General features: G+C 44.4%; 1 protein-coding gene across 1 annotated transcript in view; it reads left to right on the top strand.

Moving 5' to 3' along the window:
• Positions 1–16398, top strand: part of cntnap5a (contactin associated protein family member 5a) — an 81855-nt gene that overhangs the window by 6881 nt on the left and 58576 nt on the right. The window contains exons 2-3 of the mRNA XM_069154434.1: positions 11575–11685; positions 13918–14111. Coding sequence (XP_069010535.1) covers positions 11575–11685; positions 13918–14111 — 305 coding nt within the window. The remainder of the gene's footprint in view (positions 1–11574; positions 11686–13917; positions 14112–16398) is intronic.

Genomic DNA, 16398 nt, shown 5'->3' with positions numbered 1-16398 from the left:
AAGAAGATCGAAAAGACACATGATATCCGACTATTTGGAGGAATAATTTCTGCCTCTTGTCTCTCAGGAACTGAAAAAAAATCCATCGTGATGAATGCGGCGCCAGTGGAGGCCCGTCCGCTTGCAGCCGCATCGCTCACGCACCGATTCGGCACCGATTCCCAATCTATAGAGTGCAATGAATATGCTTCCAATAGCTGTAGAGCCTGCAAGTTTCACCCTCTATTTATTTTCCGTGTTACTGGCAGAAGGGTTTGAAAGGATTATCAACGCCCACTTTATATCGACTGTGCCAATAACGGCATCAGCGGGGACGCTGATGAAAAATGAGACAAAGAAAAAATAAATAAAAGGCTGTTTTGAACGCCGAGAATGAACAAATTGGGTGTTAAATTAAAATGAAAAAAAAATAAAAAAATAAATCCCGGCTCGCTCGCACGCGGCGGATTTCACACTCTGTATAGCACACTTTATTATTGTAATGTAATGACATCGTGTGATTACCTAATGCATGTTCTCACAACATGATTTGATATTGATCGCCGTGAATTCACCGGGAACAGAGAAAAAACAACAGCAAAAAAAACAAAAAACAGATGAGAACTTGTGATCTGCTGCTTGTATTTATTTGTTTTATTTTTTTGGTGGGGCGGGGTGGGAGGGGAGAGGGGGGGGGGGGCCTTCCGTCGCGGTGTTGTTGCAGCGTCTCCGCCGAGCCGTATCATGATACACTGTTATGTGTGCTTTGCAGCCCAGCGTGTGTTGCCGGCATCACTTCGGCACCACAGATAACTGGTGATGCTGCTACCTAATGGAGCTCTTTACGTTGTGTTATTAGGCTGTAAGGCACCCGCTGCGCTCGCTGATTGTGAGCGAGTATTGCTGTGATTATATATGTTGCCACAGCTGTGCTTCGATCCTTATTTCAGCTCTTGAGTGAGTGTGCGTGTGCGTGAGCGTGTGCGTGTGCGTGTGCGTGCGCGTGTGTGTGTGAGTGCGTGTGTGTGTGTCAGGGCTGCAGCAGCACATGCAGGGCGACTGTGTGTGCAGTGGATTGACACGGATGTGTCGGATTAATGTTTCTGTACTCCTGCAGTGTATCAATAACACACGTTTAATATCTGAAGCGCAAACTCGGGCTGAATAAACAACGTTGTCTCTGCTCGCCTTGATAAGAGCCGTAAAGGAGTCACATGATCGTTCAGGTGTGGGTGAATGTGTTGGTCCCATTCTTATGAGAAAAACAAAAACAGAAGAACATTTTTCTCCAAAATAATTTGACAAAAGTAACCAGCCGCCATCGATGTCTGTTTCATATTTAATTTAAATCAGACTTTTGAGCTTTTTGATTTGAGAGAATATTTTAAATGACAAAATTTATGAACCCTTAATTGAATATTTAGTTTTACATCCTCAAATCAGTGCAGACAGATGACCTGTGTGTCTCCGTGAAACTGCCTCCTCCAGATGTTTGATAGGTTTCAGATCAGTACTCACAGAAGGCGACTTCAGAACAGTCCAATTTCAGCTGTGTGTTTTGGCTCCTGATCCTGTTGGGTGACCTGTGACCTGTGACTGAGACAGAGCTCTGTAACAGCGGGCAGCTCGTTTGGCTGCAGAGTTCCTTGATAGCCTTCAGATTTCATTCAGGCACAGCAGAGCAGCCGGAAACAGAACCGAACCTCCTCCGTGTTTATGTGTGATGTTCTGTTCTTGGAGAGCAGAGCTGATGGGACCAAAAAGCTCTGGAGGAAGTTCTCCCAGAAGCATTGTGGCTCGTCAATATGCATTTTAGCAAATTCCAGTTGTTTTTATAAAGGTTTCTGTGGAGATCTCTGCTCTCACAAAGTGACTCATGCTGCAGTCAGACGCTCATGTAAAGGAGACCTTGGAGTTCTCCTTGGGTTTTTGTGGACCATCAGCACCAACCTTCTGTTCCGTCTGACTCCAGTCCCACGGACCTGCAACTGGTCCCTGATATGTGCAGCTATAGTCACAGGAACATGTAGCTGCTTGGAGATGATGCTCTGACAGCCTTTAACGTGCTGTAGCGAGCACTTTATTCAAACAAGCTAAATATGTGATTATAAGACTGAAGACGTGTGATTCTAATTGAAGAAAACAGTTTGAAATATCACCAGAATACAATTACTTCTTAAGTTTTTTTCTGGGGATACCAACAAATCTGTCGATGCCATTTTAATCTTTATAGAAGCAGCAATAATTGAGCTATTTATCACACTTTCTTTGCTTCATGCTGCAGGTATGCAGGAGAAAATTACTTTTAATTTAATCACTTCAGAGAAGGATTGAAGCCTTTTTTTATTTATTTTTTTTCCTCTCGGTACCAACAAATTTATCTTCTCTAAAGCTGCAGTTTGAGCTTTAACCACAACCAACAGCTGCAACCAGCAGAGCAGCTGAGCTCCCAGCCAGACGCTCGGCCTGTTCAATGGAGAAAATACATCATGTTGTATCTCATCGTCATGTTTCCCAGTTAAAGAGCGTTCATACGACGTTTTTACCTGCTTCTTCTCTGTTTGGATGTTTGTTGTAACCACAGACTGGATATAAAAGTGTTCGTAGCTTCCAGCTCTGAAAAATGGTTCCGATGCGGAAATGTCTTAAGCTGCATTACCACCGAGTGCCACTAGAGGTCGGCTCCGTAGACTCCCGTTCAACTCCTCTCATCAAATACAAAGTCAATAAAATGTCTCCAGCAGTTATCTCGGTGTTGTGAGCTAAAGTCATTCCTTCTTATTAATTTTCTGGAGGTCCATCTGAAAATAAACCAAAGCACAGACCGGGTGTGAAAATATTCGTAGTGTCCAAGTCTGCAAAGGGAAGTGCCTTAAAGGAAGAAGTGCCTTAAAGTGCACTACCACCAAAGGCCAGTAGGGGCTTGATCAAAAAACAACAACAACAATAGACTCCTATTTAAAAACTATCCACCTTTCTGTCATCATGTCATTATGGTGTCATAAGCTAAATTCACTACTTCTGATCATATTTCTTTAACTATTTAGTCACGTCGGGCTGAAGGGCTGTGGGATTTTCATTTTATTTACACGCTCGCATATGAAGCAAAATCTATTACCAACGTCAAACCACTTAATCCATTATTATCATTACAATGAATTACAATCTAATCTCAGTACAAACTCAGTGAATGAATTAGCCTCCTGCCAGATATTATTACGACCTTGCTGCTGAACTGTTTCCCTCCTGTTATCGCCTCATTACTGAATAAAGCGTCGATGCTCCTGACATTAGCCCCTTGTGGTGGCCACCTTCTTTGTAGTGACCCTTTGTCAACAACATATTTATGCGTTATCGCCTCGTCTCGACCGAGCTGTACGCGTTAAAAAAAAAAAACGCCCCCAGAAACCCAATAATCCGACATGAAATGATCAGGTTTCCCGTTTCGCTGCGTTCCTGACTGAAGGCTGAATAATTAATGAGATGCGTGTAATCAGCGGAGGCGTCGATACGTCCTGTTAATGCTCGGAGGTCCCTGTTCAGAGAAATGAAGTGCCGCAGTAAACCGCTCTGTGTTTCTCAATCATTCGCATCGACGCGCGCTTCCTCGAATTCAGCCAACGTTTGGAGCTTAATTGTCAACCGATATCTCGGGCGATCGCCGAGCAGAGGTCACGGAGCCACTGAGGTATCGTATGAAGCTTCATCGACGGCGCGCTGAGGTCTGAGGCCCGCGCCGGCAACAGATACCGTCACCGTACCTTTGATGGTATTGACTCTGCGGTCTGGGTTGACTTGACTTCTGCTCCCTCCTTCATTTCCCGATTGGCCGCTGCTCCATGTGAGGTTTTTTATTATCGCCTCAGGAAGTCTTTATCTTGGACTTTTTTGTGCTTCAGCAGATACTGTTTGAAATAATTCAAACTTCAAGGTTGCGATCAGAAAGCTCTCGCTGACGCACACCGGGCACGACTTTCACCTGAAAAACCCCCCACCCCCGGTGTTGTCGTGTTGGAGAAGCCTTTTGCCGTGGCGCTGCAGTTCAGGTGGTTCGCGGCCAATGTTTCCCCTCAGAAGGTTCCGGTGCAACTCGGTGTTGACAGTCTGTTAATCAGCTAACGAAGCTAACAAACAACTAATTTTTCGCTATAAAACAGCTCAACTCAAGTTTGTAACCAGCTAAAATCCAGATAACAAATTATTTAAAAAAAAAAAAACCTGTTAATTTCACTAAAAAAACAGCTTAAACAAAATAGATACCAATAGATAGCAAACAGCTAATGTAGCTAAAAATCAGCTAAACCCAAGTTACCAAACAGCTAACAATGCTAACACCCCTCAGACGCCTCAGAAGGTCCCAGTGGATCTCTGTGTTGACAGTCTGACTCTCAGGGACGAATTCACGTTGACACAAAAAAAAAAACAACAACACCTGGTGTCTCTTGACCTGACACGCCTTCTTCTTCGGTCTCGGACGGTGAAGCTCCTCCCCCTTCTTGAAACGTTGAACGTCACTCAGAACGCGTCGCCCGGCTCGTCGCTTCATCGCCGTCGACTTTCTGAAGCGTTTCAAGGGTCTCTGTTGACGATTTACAGAGTTTGACTCCAAAAATCTCATGTTGTCGGTGATCTTTGGGCCCTCAGGTGGCACCGCTTTGAAAACACCCACGATTCCGCGATGGAAATCACTGCGTGGGCTCAGAAACACACGGCTGTAAGTGGGCGTGTTGAAGATGTTGTGCATCGCTGTGCTGCGTTCAGGAACACTCTGAACTTTTGTATATCAAGTGCTCGGCTTTAATTTAGTCGACTTTTCCTTTTGACGTCGTCTCCGTCGTTGTATTTTACGTTGAGTGCGCTGAAGCACGGAGACTCCGGAGCCAATTGTATGTAGCTGTCTAAGAATGTCTGTTGTTTGTTTGTTTGTTTGTTTGTTTGTTTATTTGTTTATTTTGACAGCCCGTTCCGACAGAATAAACCGAACCGTTCCCCGCCGGTCGCCTCTCGCGAAGCAGATCACCGCGTAACTCTACGGCGCGTTCGGCTCTGATCTCGTCCGTCGTCTCCGTGGAGACAGAACTCGGAGCGACGACGCTCGCTTCCTGTTGACTCTGAGCCGACCCGCGGGTGCACGCTGGGTGGAGGCGGGGCTTTTTTTTGAAGCGCTGACAGCAGAGGCACCAGCTCTGACAGCTTAAACGCAGCGCCGCGATTAAAAAAAAAAAAAGGGTGCGTTTGGAGAAGTGTCGCACTGAGAGCAGCGGAGCAGCCGGTTTGCCGTCGCGTCCGTCAGAACCGGCGGAGTGACGGCTGGAGCTGCTGCCGACTGACTGACTGCGCTTTTGAAAATCTCCCCGCGGCAAGCGCCCTTTGTTCTGTGACAGAATGAATCAAAATACAGTATTCACTTTGAGATGTCCACCTTTGATAAATCACTTAACACATTTATCGAGTGGAAAATAAAAAACACTCTGTCTCAGCTGTGTGAATTAAAACTCTTCGGAGCCGTTTTTAAACACAGGCGCTGCCGACTCGTCACGTTCTGACATGTTGGAGTATCCTAATTTTTTTATTTTCAGATTTTGTTAAATGGCGGTTTGATGCCACTTTTTTTTTTTTTTTTTATTTGATCCTTTTTATTTATTCTCCGTCTGGCAGCTGGTTGACTTGTTGGATTTCTGAACAACCATGCTGATTAATGAATCTGATTTTAGTAAAATATTGATCATCTGTTTGCAGCCGTTGTTGAGTCACATACAGCAAACAGTCTGCGCGACCTCTCCTCCACTGAAACGCATAATATATATAAATTAAAGGACAGCGAGCGCTCTCACGGGTCCAGAACAGGTACAGCATGAGGAATGTCAATTTTCTTTACTTCACTATGATTAAAAAATAACGAGAAGTTTTGCCGTTAAAGAAAGAAATACTTCCACAAAATTATTTAAACCGTATACAAATATTTTAAACTAAAAGCAAACATCTGCCTGCGAGTGTGCAGCATTTATTTTTAGTATCGCAATAGTTAAAGCAAATTCAAGCAACATTTGCGGGAGCTTGCAATTTTGTTTTAAATTCCTGCAATTTTTGGGCAAAAAAAAGGTCGTCGTCAGAATCCGTGCTGAAAGTATGAACGACATAAAGGGAATCTTTTCAGACAAAACTCTCTTTACTGACAAAATGAACTCCTCATTTACAGTCGGAAAGGCTCTGCTCCTGTTTTCATCACCAAATAAAACTCCGAACAAGAGGACAAACAGGAAGTGACGGGGTTTGTGGGAAGTGTGGTCTTCACAATAAAATTATCGAATTAAATCAAATTAAAGGTGATGACATATTACTGTATGTTAAATGAGTTTTCTCCACTTCCAGCTGGAAGAGACTGAACTTTGTTTTAGTGTTGAATGAATGTGATTTAAAAAGCACGTAAAGCTCTTGTTCTGACAGCGGATGTATTCTTTGTTTCTATATCACAGTCACAGACGGTCTGTTCTGGAAAGATACGCCGCTTCTGGACTGGTTTTTATCACGTTGAGCCCCGTGATGGTTCTCTAAATGCAACACAGGAAGGAAAATACATCACGGGCCGAATCATTTCAACAGGATTATTATCACAGGAAATCTGCACAGATTATCTCTTTTTCAGGAAGTTGTTTAAAAAAAGGTTAAATTTGTTTCCTTGACTTTCACTTTTTGCTAATTCCTGCAATTTGAACGCGAAAAAACTCACTCAAAACGTCATAAATTACATCGATTTATTTTTACTTTTTTAAACGCGGCGCAAAATCTTAACATTTTTGATCTCGACAATCACAAAAAAACTCAATCATTTGATCAATAATCAAAACTTCTGATTAACCTTTACTGAAAAGCTATGCAGCAAAAGAAAACTCCGTGAATAGTGGACATGACTGATCCGGTTTTGTGTGTCAGCCTTTAAGGAAACGTCCAGAGTGTCCCTTTAATCTGCAGCCCGCTCTGCGTCTGATTGGCCGGCGGTGCCTTTAAGCGCTCGCTGCAGAGGATCAGGTTGTACCGGAGGAGCCGGCTCCGCTCTGCCCTTTGCCTCTCCACATTACATCTTCTATTTTTAGAAAATCCCCTCGGCCTTTTATCGTATTCGACTGTTCGTACGTTTCCTGAGACTCGACATCCGAGGAGGAGAACTCGGGCTCCCTCCTCGTCTGCAGAGCCGTGTTTGTTTGTCCGGTGGATGCGTTGAGCACCTGAAGACGCCGACGACGCCTCTGCAGTTTAAAATATCCAGCAGGCGTGAGCTGCACAGAGCATCTTTGTTGACACACGAGTGGGATTCCTCTGTGGAGCAGCAGTTATTTTACAAATCGGAGGGGGTGGGGGGGCGGCATCAAACAAGTGAATCCAACGCTGATGAAGACGAGTGGAAGTGAAACCTGCAGCCAAACACCGACGTCCTTCAGGAGGATCTCTCTCTCTTTCTCTTCCGTCAATCACGTTTTCACCTCGCAGATATCGATTAAATACCAAACGACAGCAGAGCCGAGTCTCGCCCAGTCATGCTTTGGGTTCGAGAAGAGCAGCAGGTGGTTTATTTTTAAAAATGATGAAACGCTGTGAGATAAAACGCAACGAGGAGGATGAGGCTGGCGTTATTCTGCGTTTCTTTATCACCAGCGAACGCCGTGAAAAGACGAAAACCAACAAAGCGTTGATCCTGTTATTAAGAATTGTCTGCAGCCGAGCTGCGTTAAATTTATTCCTCTGAGCCAGAGAGCTGCGGTGTTGTCATTATGATAAGTAATGAAGGACACACACACACACACACACACACACACACACTCACTCACACTCACTTCTAGTGCTGTAAACATCAGGGGAGTAACGTGGTTCATTGTTTGGTTCATTTTTATAACAGCAGAGAAACAAAAAAGGAAATTAAACTGTCTTTTATTTTTTCATAAATTGTTTTTTTCGGTTTTTGTTTTTATTATTATTGTTGTAGTGATCACAAATGTTTCTTTTATGGTGGATTTTTTTTTTTTTTAACTACAATGTAATTTGTGGAGTTTTTCATAGTAAAATTGAAGGCATTTTTTAAAAAAATGGCAAAGAATTCAATCATGTCCACAATTTTCTGCTTTTTCTTTTTCTTTTTAGCAAAAGTCACTCAGAAGTTTTGATTATTGATCATAGTTTTACTGATCGGTCCCTCCAGGATTTCACGGAGTTTTGTTTTTATTATTGCGGTCAAAAATGTTTGATTTTGCGGGAGATTTGAAAAGAATTACGATGTTTTAAGGGAAATTGTTGTGATTAAGAAATTGTTGTGAAGTTACGAAAAAGAAAATGGATTTATTTATTTTAACATCTACCTGCTAAAATGTAACCTGTGCTGACTTCCTGTGATAATAATCCTGCTGCACATCCCAGAAATATTTGACCTGTAATGTGTTTTCCTTCCTGTGTTGAATTTAGAGAACCATCACGGGGCTCAGAGTGATAAGAAAAAGAGTCTAAAAGTGACGTATTTTCCAGAACAGACGGTCTGGAAATGTAATATAGAAACAAAGAATACATCTGCTGTCAGAATAAGAGTTTTACATGCTTTTTAAATCACATTCGTTCAACACTAAAACAAAGTTCATGTTTCTTCCAGCTGGAAGTGGAGAAAACTCATTTAACATGCTCCTCGTTCCATCATGAGACCACGTTTCCCACAAACCCCGTCACTTCCTGTTGTTGGGGAGAGCTAGCAGCAGTTTGTTTTGATGGTGAGAGGAGGAGGGGGCGGAGCCTCGCTGATTGAAAATGAACGCTTATTTTTGTCAGTTTTGTTTTAAATACTTTCAGCAGAGCTTCTGTTGACGATGTTTCTGAGAAATATTTGGCAAATAACTCGCAAGCTCAAATAGGACAGCGATTGCTTGAATTAACGTTATTTTTCTGCGATTGGAAGACTGATTTCCTGAAGGATGATAAAAGCATTGAGGTTTTACTTTGGAGATAAGATGTCTCACGAGAGTCTGCAACTTGCCAGTATCTGCAAGACTGAACTGAAACTTGTGTCACAGAAATATACTGTTACATATGCTTGCATATTTTAAATGTGAATATATACAGTATAAAGAGTGGGAACGCAGAGTACGCCTGCGTATCATGTGGACTTCTGCACGGGGAAAAAGGAAAAGCAATATCACGGCGGTCGCTTCCACATTTATCCACAGGAATCACAGTAATTATGACTGTATGAAAATAACTGCTAATGTAAACTTGAGTTTTGTCGCTCTTGAAAGGTCGATGGTACGTTTATCACTTCTTCTGAGGAACTGTGGGATTGAAGAGAGCGACTGACACCGAAGCACGTCAGACTCATTTTTTTTTTTTTTTACCCTCAGTGAGAAACCTCTCGGAGCGAAATGAAATAATCAAACGCGCCCTGATACTGAACTTTACCTCCAACAAGGAGGCTCTGCGGTTACAACCGCCGCACCAGTCACTCCCTCCAGGATTGCACAGACTTTTTTTTTGTGATTGTTGCGATCAGAAATGTTTGATTTTTGCAGCAGATTTTGTAAAACAATGTCGATGTAATTTGTAGTTTTAAGTGAGGTTTTTTTTGTGTAAAATTGCAGGAATCCAAAAAAATTGCATGTTGAGAAAGAAAAATTTGATTCTTTTTTTTTTTTTTTGAAGCACTACCTGATAAACAAATAAATATGTAATCACTTCCTGTGACAATAATTATACTGCACAGCACAAAAATATTTGTATTCCCATTAGTTTGTTTTTGGAATAACGAATTTAAAGCTCCACACCGACGGATGTCTGAACACAACGTCGAAGCACAAAACCACTAACCGTCCTTTATGTAACTTTTACCCGTAACTCCGGTTCCCTGCTGTAGTAGGAAACTCCTATGAAAGATGTGTTACGAGTTTTGAGGTCGCAGCGTGTTAATGATGGTCGATTCTGGTCTTTTCATTCGATCCGAACATTTTGAACTTCTTCGGGTCGGTTTGGCTCCAACCCCTCCGCCGGGCACCTTCCTCTCATCCTGCGTTTCCCTCGCAGGCTCACTCGGCGCTCACCCCTCCGCCCCGCGGTGTCAACACCACACGTCTCTGCCTCCCGCGGGTCTCGACAGAAACACATCTACCCGTCTGCGGCCCCGCTGATGCTCCTTTTTGATTTCAGCAGAGATTAAGTGTTCCTTCTACGCGCGTGTGCACGTGTTTCACCGACGCACTCCGATTGCGAGTCTTGCGTACATTTGGCTCTGAAAAAAACAAATTCAAGCCCCCTTGAGCCGTTGCATGAAGATTGTGAGTCAGCTTCAGAGGATTTTCGGTTATCCCGCAGGCCAAAGGAGCAGCTTTGCAGACAAATCATCCTCCATCCATAAGTCGTCCTGACTGACAGCCAGGCGTTCGGCTCCCGACCCAAATCTGTAAACAACAGCACAGAGGAGGCCGAAAAGACGGGAGAAACTTTCCCTGAACTCGCGCGTGCGCGCGCGCACACACGCACACACACACACACACACACACACGCACACGCACACGACTCACATCACCTGCCAGTTGGAGAATCAGAACATCGTCGGTCTGCTTGTGTGCGTGTGGAGGACGTCGCTGGTTTCACCTGCTGATAGATTAGAAGAGCCGTGCTTATGTAATAATAAAAAATAAAAAAAAAAAACAGAGCTCTCGCGTTGGTGCGTTAAGATGCCACGAAAGCTCCCCCCCTCCCCCTCCTCCCGATGAACATCTGCAACTACACAGCAGCTCGAGCCGTAATTTGAAGTCTTGGACAAAAAAAACACGGCTTCATCCACTTTAGTCACACTTGAAATCAGGATTAGAAAAAATCTGTTGGCAGGCGATCTGAGAGCAGTCAAATCAGGTCAGTCAGAATTCGGCGGGACGGCCGGATGCGGCGGCCCCGTCGCGCCTCCAGATGTGCTCCGAAATCCGTGGCGCAACATCCCCGAAAAAACAAACAAAAGGGGCCTCCGAGGGAGTGAAGTGCTCGCTGATGGAGGGGAACGAGGGGATAATCAGGCTGGTGCCACTTTTCATTTTGGCTCTCAGACTCTCAGGTCTCAATGCGGCTCCGCACTCGAAGCGGATCGGAACCGCCGAGAGGATGTTGGACTCGCTGCTCCTCCGGCAGCCGAGATGAGACCGACCGCTTTTAGATCGCTGGACTTCTTAATCTGCTGCTGCCTGTTGGACGTGATGTAATCTCACAATGTGGGATTAAAAAGAACACACACACACACACACACACACACATGGACACAGAAGGAGCCTCTGCGTTTCCCGTGCAGCTCTCAGGGGTCACAGCGTGGGTTAATAGACTGTTTGAGGCGTCTCAGCGCTGGATAAGTGAAGCAGCAGCAGCAGCAGACCAGTTATTTTTCCTCACACTCTCGGTTTTAAAACTGCAGCTCTGACGGGAAGAGCTGCACTCTGAACCGCAGTGTTTAACTATCCACCAGCCTTTTTTTGTCCTGTGAGGCCCGTCAGCTGAATGGGTCCGTATGCAACGAGAGTTTTAACAGCTCAGGTTTGATGATGACTGTGTTTTTCTTTCTGTTCTTTTTTTTCCCCTCAGATAATTGCAATGGGCCTCTGGTGTCAGCGCTGCCACACTCGTCCTTTCAGAGCTCCTCTCAGTCCTCCGTCGGTTATGCTGCTCCCAACGCCAAGCTCAACAGGAGAGACGGTGAGTACGGGCCGCGGCCTGCAGTGACTCAGCGTTTTCTGTGGGGTGAGGGTGTGGGGGGCTACGAAGAGAGATCAGGGGGTTAGAGAGGTGTGGTGAGATCACCATGGTAACTGATGCTGAAAACTTAACCTGGTGGTGGATCTGACTCGATACTACGTCCCGCCCACCGATAGCTGTAAACTGACTGCACCACAGGCCTGTCAATCAAACAGACACGCCCCCCAAAAACAGGTCTTTTTGAATCTTATTTTCTAATGAATGAGGGATTATTTTCAGATGGACCTCCAGAAAACTAATAAGAAGGAGTGACTTTAGCTAACAACACCGAGATAACTGCTGGAGACCTTTTATTGACTTTGTATTTGATGACATAAGTTAAATGGGAGTCTATGGAGCCGGAGGCTTTTTGGAGCCGACCTCTAGTGGCACTCGGTGGTATTGCAGCTTAAGACACTTCTGCATCGGGCTCATTTTTCAGACCCGGAAGCTCCGCCCACTTTTATATTCAGTCTAGATTATGTCTTTAACTTCCTCATATTTTTGTAAAATAAAAATGTACTTCTCATTTAGAATATGTCGCTCTGTCCATGTTTGTGATTGGTCAGATGCTGCATGCCCCGCCCCTTTTTATGTAAATAAAGTCTAAAACAGGAAGCCTGCGTTAACAGAGAAAGTTTTGAACCACCGTCTTATCTCGAAAAAATTCATCTCTGCTTAGTTGAACAGCTCAGACACAGAAAGTCTGGGTATGTTGAATTTGCTTCACGGTACAGCCCTCAGGTAGCAGACCAGGAAACACCCTCACCTTCCCCCTCTGTGACGGTCATCTGGAGGGGCAGGGGTTGAAGCAAATGAGCCGTGGCTGTTTATTGATCTTTTATTAAAATGAAACAGAGTCCTGGTTGATAATGGAGTCCTGAAAATTCAGTCATTATTGGGATTTCAGGGCTGTTGTCGCAGGGGAGCTGGCTCCTCTTTGACCTCCAGAACAGCCTGAGGACTCCAGCAAACTGAACGGCTTCAGTAAATGTAGGACAAGCTCGCCAATGTACGACAATTCTGGGTCAAATGAGCAACAGGATTTTTTTTTTTTCTCTAAAGTGTGAATCTGACAATATGTCATAAAGACCTGAGCTGAAAATAGCAGCAGTTCTTTAAAAAAAATACACGTGCATGGTGGATTTTTTTTTTTAAAGAAGCAGATCAGCCGGACAGGAAGTCAGAAGGGAGCGTCATAAAGAGTCCGGTCAATTTTCAAAATAAAGCACTCTGTGCAGACTCCTGATCGTATATCACATCCAGAGACTGGACGTAGCGTCAGGGTCTGACAACAGAGGGACAGTGCGGAAGTACCATTTAGTGGAAATCACGGCATGGGCTCAGGAACACGGCTCTAAAATTGCTCCATAGTCTCCCATTCAGGTTCCCTCCTGAAAAAGTCAGTAAAGGTTTTCCACAAGTCAATCATGATGTCATTAGTTGATCAGTGTTCCCATCATTCATTCGATATTAGGACTCAAAAAGGGGCATGTTTTTGGCGGCGTGTCTGTTTGATTGACAGGCCTGTGGTGTGGTCATGTTTCTGCTATAGGTGGGCGGGGCCTATTGTCCTCAGGTTCTCAATCAGAGTAAAAAAAATATGGTCAAATTCTGGCTCCAAACTAGAAAGAAGGCGACAGCTGAAATCTATACTCGAAATCCAAAACTTCAGAACAGAAGCTCACAAACTGATCGATGACATCACAGTCCGTAACCGCTCGATTTAATCACTTCATCGCCATCGACCCCGCTGGTCTTTAAAGCAGTAAAAGAGATTTGTTCTCCTCCTGCTGTATGTGAAATACATACAGTATATGAAATACATTTTTTATTAAGAAATTATTTGAACAGTAGGAGCACAAAAAAAAATCAAGGTAAGAAAAAATCAGGACGACAAAACGCCTCTGAAACGCTCCCGGTGGGAACGACGTCGGCCAGAGGAAGCAACAACACAGCAGCGCCGACGCAGCGTTTCAAAATGTGTTTTGATCTGTTCAAGAAGCAGCATCAAACACCTGAGAGGAGCTTCAGACGTCCAACACACACAGAGCACGTTTTAAAAGCTGCTCTGTGGCTGCTGGAGTGGAACGTCACCTCGAAGCTTCACAAACAGTCGGTGTGCACTCAACAGGACTTCATAATGTGAGCCCGCAGTGCCTCATGTTTAATGGATGCCCCTATCTCCTCCAGGGGCCGGAGGCTGGTCTCCCATGGTGACCGACCAAGTGCCCTGGCTGCAGGTGGACCTCAGGGAGCAGATGGAGGTGACGGCCGTGGCCACGCAGGGACGCCATGACAGCTGGGACTGGGTCAGCAGCTACCTGCTGCTCTACAGCGACACGGGCCGGGCCTGGAAGCAGTACCGGCACGAGGACGGAGTGGCGGTGAGTCGTGACGTCAGAGAGTTTGGGATGTGTGGTGCTGTTCAGCTGGGGAAGACGTGAGCGCTAATAAAGGGGTCTCCAACCTACTTTGACAAAACGAATGTGTCCGAGAGCTCCTCGTGATTACTAACTTTTATTCGCATAGCTGAGCTCCACCCAAACCAGCTGAATCAGGTTCTTTTTTGTGAACATGAACAAACGGGTACTCAACATGCATATTTAAGGGGGGGGGGGTATTGTCTGCATCTACAATTACACAGATGTTCTCTAAATCGTTCTAACATCAGATTAAATGAATAAAATCAAGTGTTTCCCTTCGACTGGGATCCCCGCCCCTCCTGAAAGAAACAAGTCTGAGTGTAAACATAGTATGAAACTGGAGGGCTTTTAATTTGAAAAGTCACAGCATTTTTCTCAGTGACACACACTCTTTATAGCTCCGCCCCCCTCTGTTGCAGTCCAGCTGAAAATATTTTATTTATGTTATTTGACCTCATTTCTGAGCAGCCGTTTGTTTCTAGCTCAGTGTGAGAGTCTCTGCTGTGTTTGTGTCCTCTGATCTCTGTGTCTCACTGTGGACGGAGTTCCACCTCTGCTGCACTGACAGGTGGAAGGAACTAGGGGAGATTGTCCACTCGTTAATCCATCAACGTTGATAGCGTCGTTCTCTCTGATAGGTTAGAAAATAAATAAGTAAAAACTGTTTTTTTTTTTTTTTGATCTACAAATACACCTGGACGACCGGCCTGAATGAGTTCATGTGGGAAACGCTGCACATGGTCGGAACCTTCAGAGCTGCTCAGAGGGCTTGTTTCTGCTTAAAGTGAATGCTTGAAATTTTGGACGATATGCTTTTTTTTTTATTGGGCGTCAGAGTGTGTGCATTATGTATGGAGCCAAGGAGCTGATTAGCATGAAGATTCGGAGCAGAGCGGGAAGCTGGCCGAGCTCAAAAGGTCACTAATTAACGTGTTTGTGGAACCAGTGAAGAAAAGCGAAACGTGAAAAACAACAGGTTTGTTTGTTCTGCAGCTGCTTCGTTCTGCTCTGAACCTGCAGCTTCTTTGTTCTCTGCAAAAATGTGTCGTCTCTTCAGACTGCTGGATTATTAATGAAAGGGTGTAAAACAATGGGGGCGGGTGATAGAAGTGGGCTGTGACTGCGCTCTCCATGTTTACGATCGTAAACTCTGATGTTCCAGTCACGTTCGGCCCTCTTGTCTCGTGAGATAGCATCTGTTCGTCGTGCTCCGTCCTCCGCGGGGCCGTCTTATCGATGGCGTCGCGGGTCAGAGTCGGATGACATCCTCTCACTTTTTGTGACACGTTTCAAGGTGTGGGAAGTGTCTGGTGTCACGGCAATTACTCCGCGGCTTCTCCTTGTCCTCCGTCCGATGTCACAACATGTTACCTCGGCGCGCACCGGGACTCGGGATGAGAAAATAGCCCCGCGTTGCCACATGTCATTAATTCTTTATTGTGTTTTGGCCCAGTTATGTCAAAGGCTGCCAACAAGACGTTAAAGTGTAATTCGGAGTGTTTTTCTACTTGGCGGTCCAATTAGCAGGGTGCGTATTCGCCCACTGGCATGTGACTCCTGCAAAACTGATCTTTTTTTCATTGTGTTGAAATTAAAAGAGCGCAGAGATGTTTGGGTGAACAGTAAGTCGACTTCTCTGCTGGTTTGAATTATTTATCCTGCTTCACCTATTTAAAAATGGATTATATAAAACACATTGGAATGTAGGAATCAGACTGAGGCAGGCCGACATAAGAAATAAGAGGGTTGGAGCCGACCCTGAACCTTCCTGCACTAATCCTTCATGGTAATATACGTGTTTTTTTGTTTTTTTTATGTGATTAAAATACATTTATAGCATGATAATGGCAACATTCAGACTTGGTGACCCACTGAAATCATAGAGTGAAGCTGAGTATCGGTACGACGTACGTTATGTATGAACGGTCATGGCTGATGGCAGCTCAAAAAGAGGAGACCGGATGTCAACATACTACAGTAGTATGTTCGTTTTTACTGAATATTTGAAGGTAAAATGTAACAATTCTTCTTACATAGAAGTGTGTGTGTGTTCTTGTATTAATAATAAGATATTTTTAATTATTTAGTGAGATTGTTAAGAATATAATTATCACAAAAATACCCTGAAATGTTGTGATATTGTTTTGGAACCACCTCGACTCCACATTCCCAGTATCACCAACAGAATAAATGTGCATTAATTAGCATCCCGTAGTTCCTTTTGGAAAATCTCATTTCAACTAAAAAA

The sequence above is a fragment of the Embiotoca jacksoni genome, unplaced genomic scaffold (genome assembly GCF_022577435.1).
Source record: "Embiotoca jacksoni isolate LCO1_2020_lvr unplaced genomic scaffold, fEmbJac1.0.p SCAF_2, whole genome shotgun sequence".
In the NCBI taxonomy this organism is placed as follows: domain Eukaryota; kingdom Metazoa; phylum Chordata; class Actinopteri; family Embiotocidae; genus Embiotoca; species Embiotoca jacksoni.
Note: the sequence above shows the minus strand (reverse complement) of the source record. Positions and strands in the feature narration are given on the sequence as shown.